Genomic DNA, 17,874 nt, shown 5'->3' with positions numbered 1-17,874 from the left:
GGTCCATAGTGCGTTCTGCTCCTTCCCAGGGCATTCCAACGCCATAAAGATTGAACCCTTTATTTCACTGAAATAGGCGATTCTACAATAGAGATGCAGAATTATTTTCCATTGATCTAAATGCAAATTCCCAAGGGTGCAAAATTTAAATGACAAGGGAATCTCAATGCAATGTGTGACACAAACTGCTGACATTCAAAATAAGGTAACATTGTACATTAAATTAGTTCAAATGATTTTGAGTAATACTAAGATAAATGTTAATTTCTCAGGTACATGGTCCAATAGTTTAGAAAAGAGTGCCACATCACATTATGATACTTTACCTTTGCCACTCCAATGACAATGAAAGACTACCTGCAAGGCCTAAAAGAGATGGGTGATATTGAATTATGATTAGTGTTAATTTTTGACCATAGGCAACAAGGACATTAAGAGCTACTGAGGGACAGAGACGGCTGGGGATTTTAATATGATGCGTAAGGATAAAAGGATATATATTATTTTAACTTGCCTACAGAAATAGTAAAAAGTTCTACCAGGTGACATTTACATTTAGGGCATTTATTTAAAGCGACTTACAGTAAGTACATTTTTGAGAAGAAAGGGAAATGCCAATATATCGCTGTCGATAAAGTTAAGATGTTCATAAAAACAAGTGCCAAGTACTTACAATTGTTAGGTTAACCCATTCCCTTTGTGCAACAAGATAGCTAGGATAAGATGCTACACAATGCTCAATACTATGTTAAAGTGCCAGTTGATTCGCATAGATGCCTGCTGTGCTGACTAACGGCTACATGACGGTTATTATGGTAGGTCTGGACTTACCTTCTGTGATGTCAAACTCTGAAACCTCCTCTCCCGCTTAGTCACCAAACTACAGCTTGCGTGTTTTTTAAATGCCAGGATGTAAATAACCGCTCTCTCCTGTCAAACCTGTCAACAAAACATAACGTTTTCCGTCAACGTCTAACCTATTTCACCAGTCTATCTTGATCTGCAGAACTTGATGGAAGTGGGCTCAATATATATATATATATATATATATATATATATATATATATATATATATATATATATATATTATTTTTTTTTTCTGACCCAGTATTGTTTTCTCTTGTATAATTTGTTCCTCTTTTCAAGGCCAGCCTGGCATACAGTTCCTGCCCTGTCTCATTAAAAAAAAATATATTTTTTTTTTCAAAAGGATTGAAGATATTTGTGTGTAACTTTCATATGAGTCAGATAGTAAAGACTTGAGTGCTGCTCCTCTGTACGTTAACTGTATTGCATGAAAATACGTATGAATTCACTTTCATGCTTGCTGCCAAACATGCAAAGATGCATACTGGGGCACGCATCTGTGTACATCCCCAATTAAAAAGTGCAAGTGAAGACCTCTCCAGGGCTGTCTAAATATTCTTCCTTCTGGAAAATGTGGCCGTGTTTTGCAGGTTTTCATGGAATTCCTGTTGGGTCGTTAGTTGAACCTTCAGGTGAACCATCATGTTCATGCCTCCCTTTGTATTCTGTTATTTGCGAGGTGTTGGGTCTGTCCCTGCAGATAAAGAGCTCTTCTCCATCGCTGCTGACCTGCAGTAATATCAGAAAGTAAACCTGCTGCTGCTGGGAGGCGTGTGTCAGTGAATCAATGCACATGTTAAACTTTAAAATTGTAAACATTTTCCATTAATATGCTGGCTAGTAATTTGAATCATAATAGATTTTTGTTTTGCTGCATTTTCTCCAGTCCCTCAATTACTTTGACTATTGTCACAGAAATGAAGTGTTCAATTATATAAATATAAATGAATACAGTCAAGCACCACTTGTTATACTTATACAGTTGTGATGGAGATCATTAGATGCTTGATGTATTGTACCGATTGATATGCACTACATGTGGTTTATTTGACTTATTTTCCATATTCATCCATTCAGCAAATTCAGACATTGGTGATGGAGACACCTGGAGGTTTTTGCTTTTCAACTTTAACGTCATCTTTGCACGAGAGGGTATTATATCAATTTTTCCCACTTCATTGATTCCCATGCGGAGCCTCAATGTTTAATCTTCTCTCAAGACATGATTTCTCAACCATGACTAGACAGGGTGTACATCACAGGGAATTCTTTCTCAAAGGGATCCCTTCCGGCCACATTGCCTCCATGTTTTACAAACATTGTCCTCTCTATAGAAAGGCCAAGCAAACATCTCAAGCTTTTCCCTTTGATTATGCTGCAGGTGGGCTTTGATAGTACTTTAATATAATGTTCAGGAGGGATGAGTTGATTATTGCCATAATGTAGTCTAACAGTTTAACATTGTTAGGGTGTCATAAAGCTTTTCCATTAATGTGCCTTGCATGGTCCCTGGCTCTTTGCTTCCCAACTGAGGTTGACGTTTCCTAATGTATATATTAAATGCAGAATTGTATAAAAGGGCAAAAGTTCTCATCTCTAACACTTTTTCAGTCCACCAACCTTTTCACTGGAATATGGACTTGTCGTAGCCAAGCACATTGCTATGCAGGGCATTTTCAGTTGCAGGGCATGCGTTTTATTTGCATCCTAAATATCTTTAAAGTCTATGAAAATAAATCAATGTTGATCTAATATGCAAATAAATGCAAATGCCCATTGCATTCCAACACTGGTATCACTTCAAACAAATTATTCACATTCATTGGTTTGGCATTTGTGTGCTATTCTGATTAAATATTTGCAATAAGCACTCTTTAAGAACAGATTTTGGCTAACCATTAATTCCAGTTTTATATTCAAAACGGCTTTGCAGAAATTTTCTAGCTAAATGCATGTGGCATAGCAGATGTTGCTTTTGGAGATGACCAATATCCGAGCGATATACACAACATCCGTTAGTCTCTTCAGAGCCCATAATCACAGGCTCACTTTTTTTGCTGCGGAACTCAATCTCACGTTTCAGACTGTGCCCAAGGCAATGCAGAATAAATTTGTTTTATCAACAGTTTACAGCCGTTTTGTCAATGTTTGACAATAAAAAGTAGTGATGGCCTACTACTACTGGGTCGATAGTGCCTGAACATGCATTCAAAGGTGTTCGATTCACAACTAGAAATGTGTTCTTGTAAACACTGCTATGTTAAAGTTCTCCAACAATGCCAAGTTATACAGTAAATTCTGTATTTATCCAGATTAGTCCAACTGATGCAGATGATGTATTCTTGTCCAACATCACCACCACCTCCATCAAAAGACTCCCAACTGGTCCAGAACGCAGCAGCCCGTCTCCTTACTCGCACTAAATCGTGGCACAACATCACCCCAGTCCTCAAAAAACTCCACTGGCTCCCCATCTCACACCGGATCCACTACAAACTCCTGGTCCTCACCTACAAAGCCCTCCACAATTTGGCCCCCCCATATCTCTCTGACTTTCTCTCCCTCTATCGACCCCCCCCCACCCCCGGGCTCTCAGATCCTCCTCAGCCGGTCACCTCTCCACCAACACAACCAAACTCCGCAGCCGTGGTGACAGAGCCTTCTCCAGGGCAGCTCCCAGGCTCTGGAACACCCTCCCCCAACATATCCGTGACTCCCTCACCGTCTCCCAGTCCCACCTCAAGGCCCATCTCTTCTCCTCCGCCTACCCCTAGATCACCCACCAACCCAAGCCCCATCAACTTTACATTTCCTTTTGTTTGTTTATTGTTGTGCTCCTATGTAAAGCCCTTTGAGTGCGAGAAAAGCGCTACATAAATTGAATTTATTAACATGGAAAAAAAATCTGTGAATAGAGTAATCGTCACAAAAAAAATGTGATCCGCTGAGTTGGTAGTAATCATTTTTACAATGTTGTGAAGGAAGGAGGAAGAAGGCCTTATTGACTTTGCTTTGTATTACCCAACCTCCCTGGGCTCTAGAAGCACAATATGATTCATATTGTGCTTCTGTGGATATTCACATTTGCTCCTGTGGATATTGTCTTTCCCGACCCTGATACCTTGCACATATCTAGGTTCATACGAGGCGGTTCTCCAGAGGATATTGCAACCTGCACATCTTATCAGGGCTGCAAGTAAGGGCTGTGGTGGCTGTATTGGAAAGGAGGATGAGGATCAGTGGGGTTGAGGTGCTGGACAGGGGTTGGCAAAAGTACATGTATTGAGCTTTCCCTTTTTTCCTTATCCTAATAATTAAAGCGAGCGGTTGATGAGTCAATGTAAATGGGTTTTATTCATGCAATCACTGAGGTGCGGACTTGGGTGGAGAGCCTTTGGAGGTCGACGTTGTTTCTCACATTCTGGGTTTCAGCCTATCTAGGGTTAGTGGTGTTGAGGCCTGGGTTAGTGGTGTGGAGGCCTGGGTTAGTGGTGTGGCGGCCTGGGTTAGTGGTGCAGAGGCCTGGGTTAGTGGTGCAGAGGCCTGGGTTAGTGGTGCGGAGGCCTGGGTTAGTGTTGCGGAGGCCTGGGTTAGTGTTGCGGAGGCCTGGGTTGGTGGTGCGGAGGCCTGGGTTAGTGTTGCGGAGGCCTGGGTTAGTGGTGTGGAGGCCTGGGTTAGTGGTGTGGAGGCCTGGGTTAGTGGTGTAGCGGCTAGGGTTAGTGGTGCGGAGGCCTGGGTTGGTGGTGCAGAGGCCTGGGTTAGTGTTGCGGAGGCCTGGGTTAGTGGTGTGGAGGCCTGGGTTAGTGGTGTGGAGGCCTGGGTTAGTGGTGTAGCAGCTAGGGTTAGTGGTGTGGAGGCCTGGGTTAGTGGTGTAGCAACCACTGGTGGTGTTTGCTTTGCTGCTGCGTTTTGTTTGCCGATCTTCATTGCTGCTGTGTTTAATAAGCCGGTCTTCCTTCAAATCGACATCCACTAAAAAAAGGGTTTGGTTATTTAACTCTTTCGGTACTATTAAGATATGACTCGTCTATTGTTAAGCAAGTGTCTTCCTTAGTTAGGTGAGTACTGCGTGCAGCGCTCAACTATTGTTCTTCATAAGTTTTATTCTTTCTTTCTTATTCCCTACAAATATTGGGACCTATCTACTTCCTCAATATTTCACCTCGAGACTCCATTCAAATTTGAAAATATTCAGAATAGCTTGGAATCCCGCGCTTCTTTTCAGATTTTTAAAATATTTAATACATTTTAAGATATTCTACTTTTAAAATATTATCTCTTTTTAACATGGGAGTCAATGGGAGGACGGCGAACCATTCTCTGGAACTTCAACTGTTTAAGACAAAATTAAATAAATTTTCAACCGTTTATCTTCGTTCAGACTATTTAACAAATCTACACACTAAATGATATTTGATATCATTTAAACTTTCTTCAGAATTACAGTTTGAGTTTCATACCGGCTTCGTTTTCAGTTGGTCTCATTGATTTACGTTGACGCTGGAGCGTGATGACGTTCAGCAGTGTTGCCAGATTGGGCAGTTTCTCCCGGCAGATTGGGCTACTTCTTGAGGACGTTCAGGCAGTGTTGCCAGATTTCGTGGTTTTTCCCTATGTTCCCTTTATTTAGCTACTTTTAATCACGCACCGGCTCGCTATTCTCTTAGACACACACACACACACACACACACACACACACACACACACACACACACACACACACACACACACACACACACACACACACACACACACACACACACACACACACACACACACACACACACACACACACACACACACACACACACAGCAGGGCAATACATTTGTGGTTCCTTCAGTTCAATTAATTTTACATTTCTGCATTTTTAGCAATGCTTTGTGCTTTTCTTTCAGCGATCCCTTTATTTATTTCCAACCATTTACTTTTTCTTAAATGGTGTGCATGTTTACAGTGTTTACTCCATTTAGACTTTTGAACTTTTGTTCAAATCCGTTCACTTGATTTAAGCCATTTAACGTTTCTATATCTCTTATGCTATGTGCCATTTTTTTTAAAAATATATTTTCAACCTCACTTTGTACTAAAGCACTCGACGCGTTTTCTGCAGGAAATGCATTTTCTAGTTAGCTTTGGTCTTTTTCCCCCACTGCGATCCATCCCGAGTTTCATTAAAGGCCTTCTGTACAACCCATTGTCCCCTGATAATCGATCGGTAAGAAGCTCAGCACTACCGATTTTTTTTTTTAACGTAAATTATGTCTCGGGCCTCAATGAAATGATTTGTATTGGCCTCCGCTGCCAGTATTGATATGTCTGGATTATGTGTGTGGAAACGCGGGTGTTCCTACCCTGGAGATTGGTGGCAGAAATCAATATCCTGCAGTGGAACATTCAACGTGTGGCTCTTGTGAAGTAGTCCAGTCTTACATTAGCCTTATTTGATCTGTGCGATAATTGTATGTACATATTTCACATACCACCATGTTTTTCTAGAGCTTTGTGCTATTTTGTATGAAAGATTTTGTTCTCATGTCGAATAGTGGGATTCCTGGAATGGAATTGCTTGTGTAACCCAGTAAGAACAACACCTAATTGACTACTGTACTCAGATTCAACTCAAGGAGCGAGGGATGGATTAATGTAAAAGGTAAATACAGGGATGTTTATTTTCACAATCAACAGAAAGTAGAATCACGGTTCAGATTAAAATCCCCAATCTATAAAAGAAATAAAGGAACCGAAAGTAAAGTGTCTCTTTACAGCTTATGTTGTCTATCAATGTTCGTCAAAGTCCAGTCCAAAGAGTTTAGTTTGTATCCATGTCCGTCCAAGTGTATTCAATGTGCATGTGCTACCCGGGTAGAATGTGTGTTTGTTTGTATGCTTGCTGCGCTTAGCTTAAGCCTTAGATCTTATCTGCTCCAGGCATGAATTTTCAGGAAGATGATGAAGATGGGCAATCCCAGATGTTCTCTAACCCTGCCTCGTGTCAGACAGGAACCTGATTGGAATCGACGCTGACCCAGAATGTAGATCCAGCAACTCAAAATTGAGCGTCCTCAATCATATAAAACAAAGGAAAGCAAATCCTCCGGTCGCGGCAGTCTTGAAACCTCTGGCAACAACTTCAATCAAGTACAGACAATATTTTTCCATAAAATGCCATCAACTTCACTTGTGGCTGTATCAGGAGTTGTTGGCATCAGGCTTAGCTAAGGTGTCTTTGATCCCAGCATGCAATGCTCACGTCTACTAGATTAACTACATGTCACATACATAATCCCTCTACATATCACATACACTTGCATGCTTGGGCAATTTGCATAGTGTGCACTTGATTCTATGAGTCCAGGCGCATTCAAACAGTGACACTGACACATCAATCTTGAACTGGACAGTGTTACATGGTCATTAATTGTAATCACATTTCTCAGACCACCTATGTCTTATTCTCAACGGGTGATAAAGCATTGGATTTAGAAGAAGCGTTAACCCACAATTGTATATTATCATGAACATTGAGTTTCATTCGATTACATTTGAATAAGGATTTTCTTTGTGTTTATAGGGTTTTTGATTAAACTTATCAGGGAACACCTTAAGGTTATGTGTTAGTTATATTTAGTTACATTAGTTTCAAACTTTTTGATTTAGGTAGTCATTCATAAGAACTGTTGAATATTTTATAGGTGTGAATAAATTCAGTTTGATCAAGAGCACCTGCTCCCAAAGGGATATGTTTAAGTTTTCCGGTTAAATGCTGCAAAAAATTGCTATTCAGCAATTTTGACGTGCACTAGCCCTCACAGCAAAACTGCACTTAGATCTTTGCAAAACAGAACTAAAATAAATGTTCTGCGAACTCACGGCATCATCCATTGTTTTGGCACACGATGCAAACTTCTTCAATGATTTATATACGAAAGTAAGCACAATTCATTCCAAGAAATAGTTATTTTTGCTAACGTAAAGCGAAAAAGCCATTAGATGTGAAGACTACCCATACAGCTGTAGCTAACATTATGTTGGGAATTCAATCGTGGGGGAGCACAGCTCTGTTATCCGGTGTTTAGAAAATCGTAAAATAAAGATCTGCTGGTAAGATGATTGGACTCTGTAGGACTCTTGCACCTTTCTGTATACAGAAATTTGCTAAAAGTTCTTTCAGACAATTTAACGTTTCCACTGGTAATCACAATACCCTGAAGGACCTGTACAACACTAAACTGAGGAAAATCGATTTTTGCCATAACCATTGAAAAAGTCACATTAATTCTTTGGATATCTTCCAACTGGCTCTCTGTTTGTAGTGCCGGCGATAGTCCTATGGTCATGTTTCGCTGTGTTTCAGGCCATTTAGGGCAGAATATTCATGCAGGCTGATGCACTGAGTAAATAGGTTCATTGCATATATTATGTTCCAAAGCAGTTCGCAGATGGTTGCAACCATTCTCGTTATTGCTCTGAAGTTGCCGGTAGATGTATGCCTACATTAACATTATGGCGTTCTAAACCATTATGGTCAATAGAGGCCATAGAGATACAACTTGGAACTCCTTTAACCTTGAACTCTACACAAACTTAGTTTGAAGACAAAGCTGGATTGCTCTTTGATTAAGAACTAGTTCTCATATAAATGTACATAACCCTATATAGTCTCATACGTCGCCAAGCATCACCGGATGACTATATGGTCTTTCAAGGTTACTGCAAAGCCCATCTAGTTGTGCAGCAGTGTAATTTGGCAGCCCCCAGAAGAGAACGAGCAAAACAAATGATTATCTGAGTCTGTACGTCTGATTTATTCATTAGACCTATGAAAGAAGCACAGCACCAACTGCTTTCCCTGCGGTGTTGCTTGTCTTCTTGTAGTTTGTTGGTGTTGGTTTGCTTTAATCAGTCTTGATGTGTGTACGACTGTGTGTGCGTGTTTGTGCCTAGGGGAAGTAAAAATAAATAAATATATATATACATAATAATGTTGCTTATTCTGGAGAACATGGATTCATGAAATATGAAATACTTAGCAAATCTACAGACTGTTAACATTAAAATAAAAAGTATTTAGTAGCTCATTCTGGCATTGGTAAATATTATTTTGGTTTACATTATACAAAAAATAGAATGGTGCAGACTTTAAAACATTTTTATTTTGAAATGTTATATTCAAATGGCATTCTTCTAATTTGTGTTCACAGATAAATACCCATTTTTGTGTTGCAACGCTTCATGGAAGTAAAGAATCGTATAGGTGTGTAGTATACCGTTGGCTAGACAATCAGCATTGCTAACAGATCCATGCAGACACGTCTATAATTTATTTTTATTTTAATAATTTTAATTTTAATTCCATAATGCAATTTATGTAAATGTGTACAATACGAATTGCTCAATGTTTGTTCTTTTCCGTTCATTCAAAACAAACCAACCATGTCCAAATATGTTGAATCTCCATTCTTTTGTTTTATACTATCGTTATGCAAACATTCACGCACACACACACGCATGCACCCACACACATACACAAGCACCCACACAAACCTCCTTCTGCATCAGTCAGCCTCTTTCCGGCCATTCTCCTTCTTTTCATATCGTCTCTTTTCTCATCTTCTGTTCTGTTCCAATCTTGTGTCATTGCCACTAGCCCATCACTCTAGGTTTCCAACCCGCCACTCGCCTCATTCTGTCTTGAGTCTCGTCTCTTGATCCTAATGTTCCTTTTACCCTTTAAAAAGCTGTAGTGTTTCCTACGGTTATCTGGACCTCAAACGGCTCCACCTCCATTCCATACAACACAAACGTTAGCGCGCACACACCTAATTGGTCGCCAGGATTGTCGAAAACAACTCCACCTCCATACCACAAATCACACACGCACCCACCCAGAGACAAAACACACAATTGGATATACATGCGAGAGCCATTAACGAAACTAGCTCTGCCCCAACTTAACTTTTATTCCTAGTTCTCATGACAAGTGTGCAGTGTCCTTTTGTATCTCGGTATAATGGAGTAGTTTTGTCTTTGGATGAGTCATTTCTACTTCACTTGCATAAGCGTTGAGGCATCTTTTTATCTGTTCAAACATGGGTCAATGTCATCCCTATGGATGTGTCAGCACAGCAGGCGATCCTCGCCAAGTGCTCCTTAACGCACACACCGACTCTTTTCATTATGTCGCTAGTGGGGTGTCGTGTCACTGTGTGGATGAAAGTGCTGACGGTGTGTTAGTTGATTCAGTCATTAGGGGGGGATTGTATACCCACACATCTTGAGGGCTGTACTCCAGGGAAAGAATCTCAATAAGTTGACATTGCCCCCGTTGAAGCAGCACGCTGTCTGTACCTCCGCTAACATAATTCGGGAAAGCAATTGTTATAGGCGTTTTAGCGGGGACAATTACACAGGTGATGGTGACGCACAGACCGTGGCCTCGCTGAATAATTCATGTGTAGTCTTTTGTTCTAATGATCGCGCAGAGCTCTTTTCACCTAGCGATAGTAAAGGATGAATGGATGGACGAGGGAATCAATGAGCACAAAACAGCCTTGTCCATGCTCCCACTCCTTATTTCTTTATTTTTACTATATTAGTATTTTACGAGTTGACTATTAGGCTAACAGAATGCTCGCCGTTTGATGTGAGTTTAGGAAATCCTGCTCATTAGATAGAGCGGCGATGAGACTCGCAGTAGTTTTCGAATTTCCATGTTTTAATTTTCAACCTCCAATAAAACAAGTGTCTTTATCAAGGGTGTACTTAGCTCAGTTAAGTGGCTCATGAGTCACTACTGCACCCTGTTGGCTCAACAAGCAGCGTTTCGAGGCTAAGCTTCCCTTGGGGGTGCATTCCCTTGCTTGGGCTCACCCCGGTTGAAATGGAAGGTTACCCTCAGAGACTCGAGGAAGCGGTCCAGTCAGATACCTTAAGCTTCTTGTCACAGCCGGGGAGCCCTGCTGATAAACGCCGTAATTGCAGCCCTTTCCTGATTACCTCAGTGGCAGGGTTCAACTAAATGTTTAATTCAACTCGGCACCCAATTCACTTTTCGTATCCCTCAGGGTCACAAGTGATACTTTTAACTCCTTTCCGTCGAATGCTGCAGCTCATTTTCTGTGCTGTTCAAATAATTTTTTGTTATTGAACTTTTTAGTGCTTTTATTGTGTTTCAAAGACTGAAGCAATGTGTTTGTGTCTGGTAACCCTCTTAATGTCTAATGTCTACGCTGCCTCATTTCCCTGGCTCGATTATTATTCCTCACAAGTGTATAATTGGGAGCATGGAAGCTCAGAAGTGGCACATCCAAAGGGTCGCTGTGTTTTATCTGAGGTTGTTTGTTTTGCTTTTAGTTTAACAGAGCCAACTCTGGTAAAAAACATCAAACCTCACGTAGCATTCAGGTGTGAAAACCGCTGACAAGAGTCTACTTGTCTGCAGTTTTCGCACACGCGTTGCACGCGCTCAACCTCTAGTTGTAATCAAACACATAACAATAATGTGGAAACCCCAGTTGATAATGTAACAAATTTCTGAGCGCATAATAACATTTTGCCTATAATGTTATGACGTATATTCGTTCACCACAAATGACTCCTAAAAGCAGTGCCAACGTTAAATATTTTTTAACGATTCACGTCTTACCTGCGCGTGTGTCGATGGCGGAGCCGTTATGTTTCAAAACATAACGTCGTACCTGGGCGAGTGTCGCGCGGTGTGCGTGTGTGTGCCTTTGTCTTGTTGTGATGTGTGTGTGTGTGTGCGTTTCTGTGCATGTTCATACGATGTGCGTATGTGTGCGGTGTGTGTAGGTGCGTGCTTGCGGTGTATGTATGCGTTCGCGCGTGCTGTGTGTGTGTTTTTGTGTGTGTGTGTGTGTGTGTTTTTGTGTGTGTGAGAGCTGCTTGGCAAATGCACACTGAACAACTTGAGTAACTGGTGCGACAGGCCTGCTATTATATTAGTAAGATACATACATGTAGATCTTCTTTTGGGGTTATTTGGGTGCTATTCTTTTATTTTATATATTTTTATATGAACCAGTGCCCAAAATAAAACGTTTTGCAAAGTTTAGCGTGTGCCAGCCAGAAACCATGTGCACATTTGTTTCCCGCCATGCTGCATTTCCCCTTCCCCTCTCTCCTCCCACCAGATGTTTTTAGCTCCCTCTGATAATGTGCAACATCTATTCTGTTTCAGAGCTCACCTCAGAGAACATGCGGACCTGCTTCCAAATCATCAATGCCTACATCTACCTGTCTGCGACCGATTTCCTTCAGGTGAGGCCCTGGCAGACCAACAGATATACAAACACAAAAATTCATACTAGGTTAAACTAGCTATACAATGATGATATGGTTGTGTGTGTTTGAGACAGTGTAATAAAACCTATTAATGGGAAGTCGTAACTAACATGGTTGAGATCCTCTGAAAGAGTCTGCCGGATTAACTGGGCATCACACTTTTATAAGTGTTCAACAAATGTTTGTTTATCTTTATTTTAAATAAGTCTGTGTAATTGTGTTTAAAACTATTCCTAAAATTTACCCCTCAGGTTATCATTTTTGTTATTTAATTTCTTGTTTTCGCATTTTGTTTTTTTCATAATGTTAATGCGATCAATACAATGTGATCGATTGAGTGACTCAGCCGGCCAATGACGTTTGCCAGGGAGCAAGCTCCTGCGTTCTGCTTTGTAATGTACGCATGCCCCCCCCCGGCCAAGATCGACCAGCACTCTGAATAACTCTGCCTCTTCCTGCTGTGCTGCCGTGTGTATTTACAGAACTATGCAGAGGCCCTGTGTCGATCCTTCTGTCATCTTCTCAAAGACATCACTAATGAAGGACAAGTTCAAGTGCTCAAGGTATGTTCTATCTCTCGTTCTCTTTCTCTCTCTATCTCGCATTCTATTTCTCACTCACTCTGGTTATCTTTTCGCCGTTTTGGCAGATCCTGCGTTATCCCCCAGTTGTCGCCCCCCAAACAGAGAAACCGGTTTCCCCCGGGTTTTCCACTGCCATTTTGCTCCTATTGACAGAGCATGTTCGGCCTCCACAATGGCCTGCATGTATATTTGATGGTGACCTGAATTATGGGATTCATGAGGGGGAACCGAGTTGGTACTGTGGGTGGGACAACGTAATAATGGAGCGCTATGGAGACTTTGTGCCATACTGTCCCCCTTCTTGACTTCGGTTTTAGAACTTCTTGAAGTAAATAATTGATGTGTGTGTGTGTGTGTGTGTGTCATTTCTCAACCACATTGATTTCACATCAGCCAAATATGGTATAAATAAATATAAATGTTGAAAATGCCACCTCTTGGCTTTTGCAATCAAGAGAACTTTTTCATCAAATCAGAATATACGTTTTGTCATTTCCTTCATTGCTACTTCAGACGACCTTCTATGCAATCACTTATTATTTGCTCAGGAATAATTCAGCTTCTTCTTTGGCAACCAATTGATCATATTCACAACAACATTATTTAATTGGAAACGGCCAATCAGTATTTCTCAATACTATATAAGGATTTCTTAAGAAAGAAATATGAAAATGAATGGCAATAAGCTGAAAAGCTTTTCTGAAGGCTTTTGCCAAGTAAATTATATTTTAATTATAGGGCAGTAATCATTTTGACTTTCACAAACGCTGTATGTGTATAACGAATTAATTATTTAGCACTTTTTTTTCTAGCATCCAACGCTCAACCGTCATTCAACCTATCTTCCAAGCCTGCTAGGAGTTATAGGGGTCACTTGACTCCGTGAAGGCTTTGTTGTTGTACTAATCTTTTTTTTAGGAATTCCCTTTCTATCACCTTTTTCCCCTAAATTAATAGAAAAATAAATACATGTATGAATACATAAAGTCCCATTTATCATGATTGGAGCCAATTTATTCTGTTTTGACCAGAGAATTGCATTGAGAAGTGCATGTCGATGAAATTCCATGCCAGGAAACCAAGCTGCATAAAATATTTAATACGAATCGTCAAAGGCTTTTTTTGGTATGGATTTGCTGTGGTAGGCCTTTTGGCATGATCAAAGAACATCTGAAGTTCAGACGGTCACTGCCTCAGAGGTAATATGCGCTAAATGCTATTTAGTGGATTTTTGGCAGTTAAATTAGCTGCTATTACATGCACAGGTTATCAGTAATTAACCACCAACCCCTGTGGTGCAGCATGTAATTGAGGTTTTGGGGAGTGCCACTCAAAGCGTGATCTGTGTAATAGGGGGGAAACAGTTCTAAAAGACTCAGTTCTTAACCAAACATCAGGGTCGTGGTTCGGTAAGGTTCGTCACGGTTTCAATACATTGACAAAATGTGAAATCTTTTCATTTCGATTTTTCATATAAAATAGGCCAACTTTTTCAAACATTAGTCCAATCCTCATAAAATAGAAGTGTGATTGGTCTTTTGATCTGCCACATCCGCTGTAATAAGCCGTTAAAACAAGGTAACTCTTTAGTTCTTGCAAGCACAAGAGAAGGCTTTCCAGCTAAATGTATGCAGGAAGTAAAAGTGTCTCGCCGTTCAAGCACTTCAAACATGTTTTTGAACCGTGATGTCTTTGACCCTACCAGAATCAACCGCATGTTGTTGCCTGAATGCTCGGGGGAGAGAAGTTGTTGCTATTCGGTTAGATTCATTTTTCGCCTATTCCCGCACATTGTCTCTAACGAGTTCACTTGGGATGTACTTGCTATTTGGGGATTTTTTTGTCCATTAAATCCTTATGGATCAGATCTTTACTATTTTACTAGCATTGTTCAGTCAGTGGACCAAGGACCCCGTTACCAAGCAGTGGATTTACATGAACCGTTTCACCATAGTGTGTAACAATGTACATCTAATCAAACTGTTTCCAAGGGAGATCAGCAAATACCTTTTAGGCCTTGATGCCTTCTTAACTTATCAACACTACCTCAAATTTCTTTCCCTGTTTGGCTCTTTTTCTTTCAGAGCTGGCCAGATCCTTTTAGCGGTTCAAACAAACTCTTCACATCATCACATGTGTCATTGGTATTTCTGTTGCGCCCCCCGATCAAGGTGTTGCTGTATCATCCAGAGTTTCACTCGGTTAGGCTTGTCAGCATCAGAATGTGTTGGAGGTCACCCTCTTCTCCTTTTTACTTTTCTTCCTCACTCATCACTCCCCCGCCCCTCCCCAAAGTAATAAATCATCTTTGGCTGAACCTCATCATTTTAATAATACAGCATAGGGCCCTTTCATTTGCAGTAGGGGCTACTGTTCTGGGCAAAGTGCCACGGGGAGAGACGGAGACCGTTATTTCCACCCCACTGGCGGGCCTTAATTTCTCGTGATGTAAAATGCCACGGCTGGTGTGCCTGACAATGCCTCACTGGATGCTGGGGTTACAGGAAAGGCACCGCATAAAATGCTGCCTTCCTCCTGTTTGATTTAGCTTAGCGGTGTCGCGCAGGAGGCCGGAGGTACATGACCAATTTAGCCGCGGGTCTCTGCTGCGCTGGAAAGTGCTGCAGTTATTTATTGACATAGTTTTGCTGTGTTGGCACAGAACAGAATGTAATTAGCCTGTTCTGAGTTATATGAGCATGAAGGATGATGACTTGAAAGCGACGGGTGTGTAAGGCTGTTCGTACTTTATATTTAGGAGTCCAAAACAGTCTTAAAGTTGATAAATGTCAAAATTATCAAGAGGATCTGGGTTACTAATTGTGTCTGCGTCTATAATTGCAATTTGCGCAGTTGTAACTCTCCATTATATGGCCTGTTTCTCTCCACAAAGCAAGAATATAATGAGGCAGAATGGTCGACCAGGAAGTGAATGGATTGTTGTTGGTATATATTTTTGATTTTTTTTGGTTTTTGCCTGGTTCTTGTTTTGTACTTGGTTCCCACCAATTATTATGATGACTATCATTTAATTATCCAGGAGTTTATCATTCACTCTGTTTAAGGACAAAAGTGTCCACTAATTGAATGCCGCGTGAAGTCATGTTGTGTTTGCTGTTTTGTGTGCGTTTTGGGGCTTGTGAAGCACCAGCACACTAAGGAAAGAAAAGCTTAAGATCAGCATTGCCACACATCTGGCTCCTCTTAATCCTTTGTCGCAAGACGACGAGTGCTAGCCTAGCATCCCTGGGTTAACATCCATCAAGAAGCATGGCAGCTCACCACACATGGGTCCCCTAAGGACAAAAGGATGAAAGTAATCAGTATGTGCCCCTTGAAGAGTTCTGAACAAAAATGATAATGTCACTTCTCTGCAACCTTGGCTTTTTTTGTCTGTTTTGCAAATTTTTCCCACTCTCACATATTTAATTCATTCCAACAGCTGTGTCATTTAAGTCACTGACCATGACATTAAAGATGCCCTTTGAAGCCATGATGTGTGAAATACTTCATGTCAAAGGAAGGAGAATGAAACGTAGAGTTTTTTTCTATGCCATGCTGCAATGGAATGCAAAAATAATTTACATTCTTTTGTTTTTGGGAACCAACTGGTGTTATGCAACATGAATATGAGCTCTCCGTACTGTCAACACCTACTTATTATGTTTGCATTATATTTGGAAAATACAATTATATTTTCATGACAATCTACACAATGCTATAATTTGAGGGAAATAAACCCTGCAGTGTATGAGGCTGGCTTGCCCTCTTATCACTAATACCGTTTAGCAGTAATACAGGCTAACAATGACCAGCATGGCCGCCCATGTCATATCTCGCAGTATAAATTGGCTTCCGTCAAGGAATGACCTTTTTTAATAAAAGCATCAAAACTAAAAAAAGCCTGGTCACTGTCGGGCATGTAACCGTTTCTGACCTGCTCTTCTCCGCCCCCTGTATTATCAGCTGTGTTGAGACGCCTTGGATGTGTTACTTTCTTTCCCCCTGTTATGCAATCCTTCCATCTGCCCCCCACCCCCCCAACCCCCCACCACCTTCCTTCCTCCCTCGGATGCTCATCTCATCCATCATCCCGGTTGTCTTCTTGCAGGTGGTGGAAATAGCGCTGAAGGTAAGCCCCATACTGGGGGCCCATATGTTCCAGCCCCTGCTGCCAGCTGTCCTCCGAGGTGTCGTAGACGGAGAGGTGGGTCTAGTTTTTAAGCCTCCTGGCTCCCCAGTCTGTCGGTCGATACCCCGTAAGCCACATAAACAAACAGATTCCCCAGAGGAAATGATAGTTCAGAGGCATGTCAATATTCATGTTCATGAATATTTAGTGATGTCCAACAGCGAGCACCTCTCCCGCTGTTGGAAGGTTCTGCGTTTCTCTGCCAGTTCATCAAGAACTAAGCTTATGGCGTGATGTTTTTTTGAACGGGGATAACCGTTACATGAGCTGTGCTTTTTAAGTTAGAGATTGTGTTTGCCCGTGTCTTCTTCTAATGCTGTGTGTGTGTGTCCGTGTCCAACAGAGGTACCCCGTGGTGATGTCGACTTATCTGGGCATCACAGGCCGTGTCCTGCTGCAGAACTCCAGTTTCTTCTCCTCTCTGCTCACACAGATGGCCTCTGAGTGCAACCAGGGGGTGAGGCTCTCCAGATCCAACAGAACGATCAGCATCGACAGACTTTGAATCTATTGTTTTAAAGCCACAGTAACACTCAAACGTTGTGGTGTTGTACGATGGATTGGAGAAATGCAAAAAGAAAAGGAATTGCACATTTGAAGGAGTTTTCAACACTGTTTAAATTTATTTTTGGGTTTTGAAAATGGGAAATGATTCATTAACACAATTCATTAACACATGTTCCCCAAAGGCTAGGCTGCTCTTTCAGTGACAGCAGAGGTCAAGGCAGTGCGAGTGCCCAAACACAACTTGACAAGCATGGGAGTCCATTAGACTGGCCCTTGTCACAGCGCCTTGACCCCAATCTGAAATGTCCAGCTAAGGCCTCCTTCAGTCATCCGTTTGCTTTTGTTCTGTTCTCCTCATGACTCACACACCATCTTTCTGTCCAATTCTGTCCTTTTTCTACCATGTCCTTCAACGCACC

The 17,874-nt window shown here is 41.3% G+C and overlaps 1 protein-coding gene across 1 annotated transcript in view; it reads left to right on the top strand.

The window, feature by feature from the left end:
- Positions 1-17,874, top strand: part of ipo11 (importin 11) — a 119,511-nt gene that overhangs the window by 62,440 nt on the left and 39,197 nt on the right. Inside the window, exons 23-26 of the mRNA XM_056592110.1 lie at positions 12,069-12,148; positions 12,655-12,735; positions 16,868-16,963; positions 17,292-17,405. Of these exons, the coding sequence (XP_056448085.1) occupies positions 12,069-12,148; positions 12,655-12,735; positions 16,868-16,963; positions 17,292-17,405 (371 nt within the window). The remainder of the gene's footprint in view (positions 1-12,068; positions 12,149-12,654; positions 12,736-16,867; positions 16,964-17,291; positions 17,406-17,874) is intronic.

This window comes from Gadus chalcogrammus, chromosome 6 (assembly GCF_026213295.1).
Source record: "Gadus chalcogrammus isolate NIFS_2021 chromosome 6, NIFS_Gcha_1.0, whole genome shotgun sequence".
NCBI classification, from domain to species: domain Eukaryota; kingdom Metazoa; phylum Chordata; class Actinopteri; order Gadiformes; family Gadidae; genus Gadus; species Gadus chalcogrammus.
Note: the sequence above shows the minus strand (reverse complement) of the source record. Positions and strands in the feature narration are given on the sequence as shown.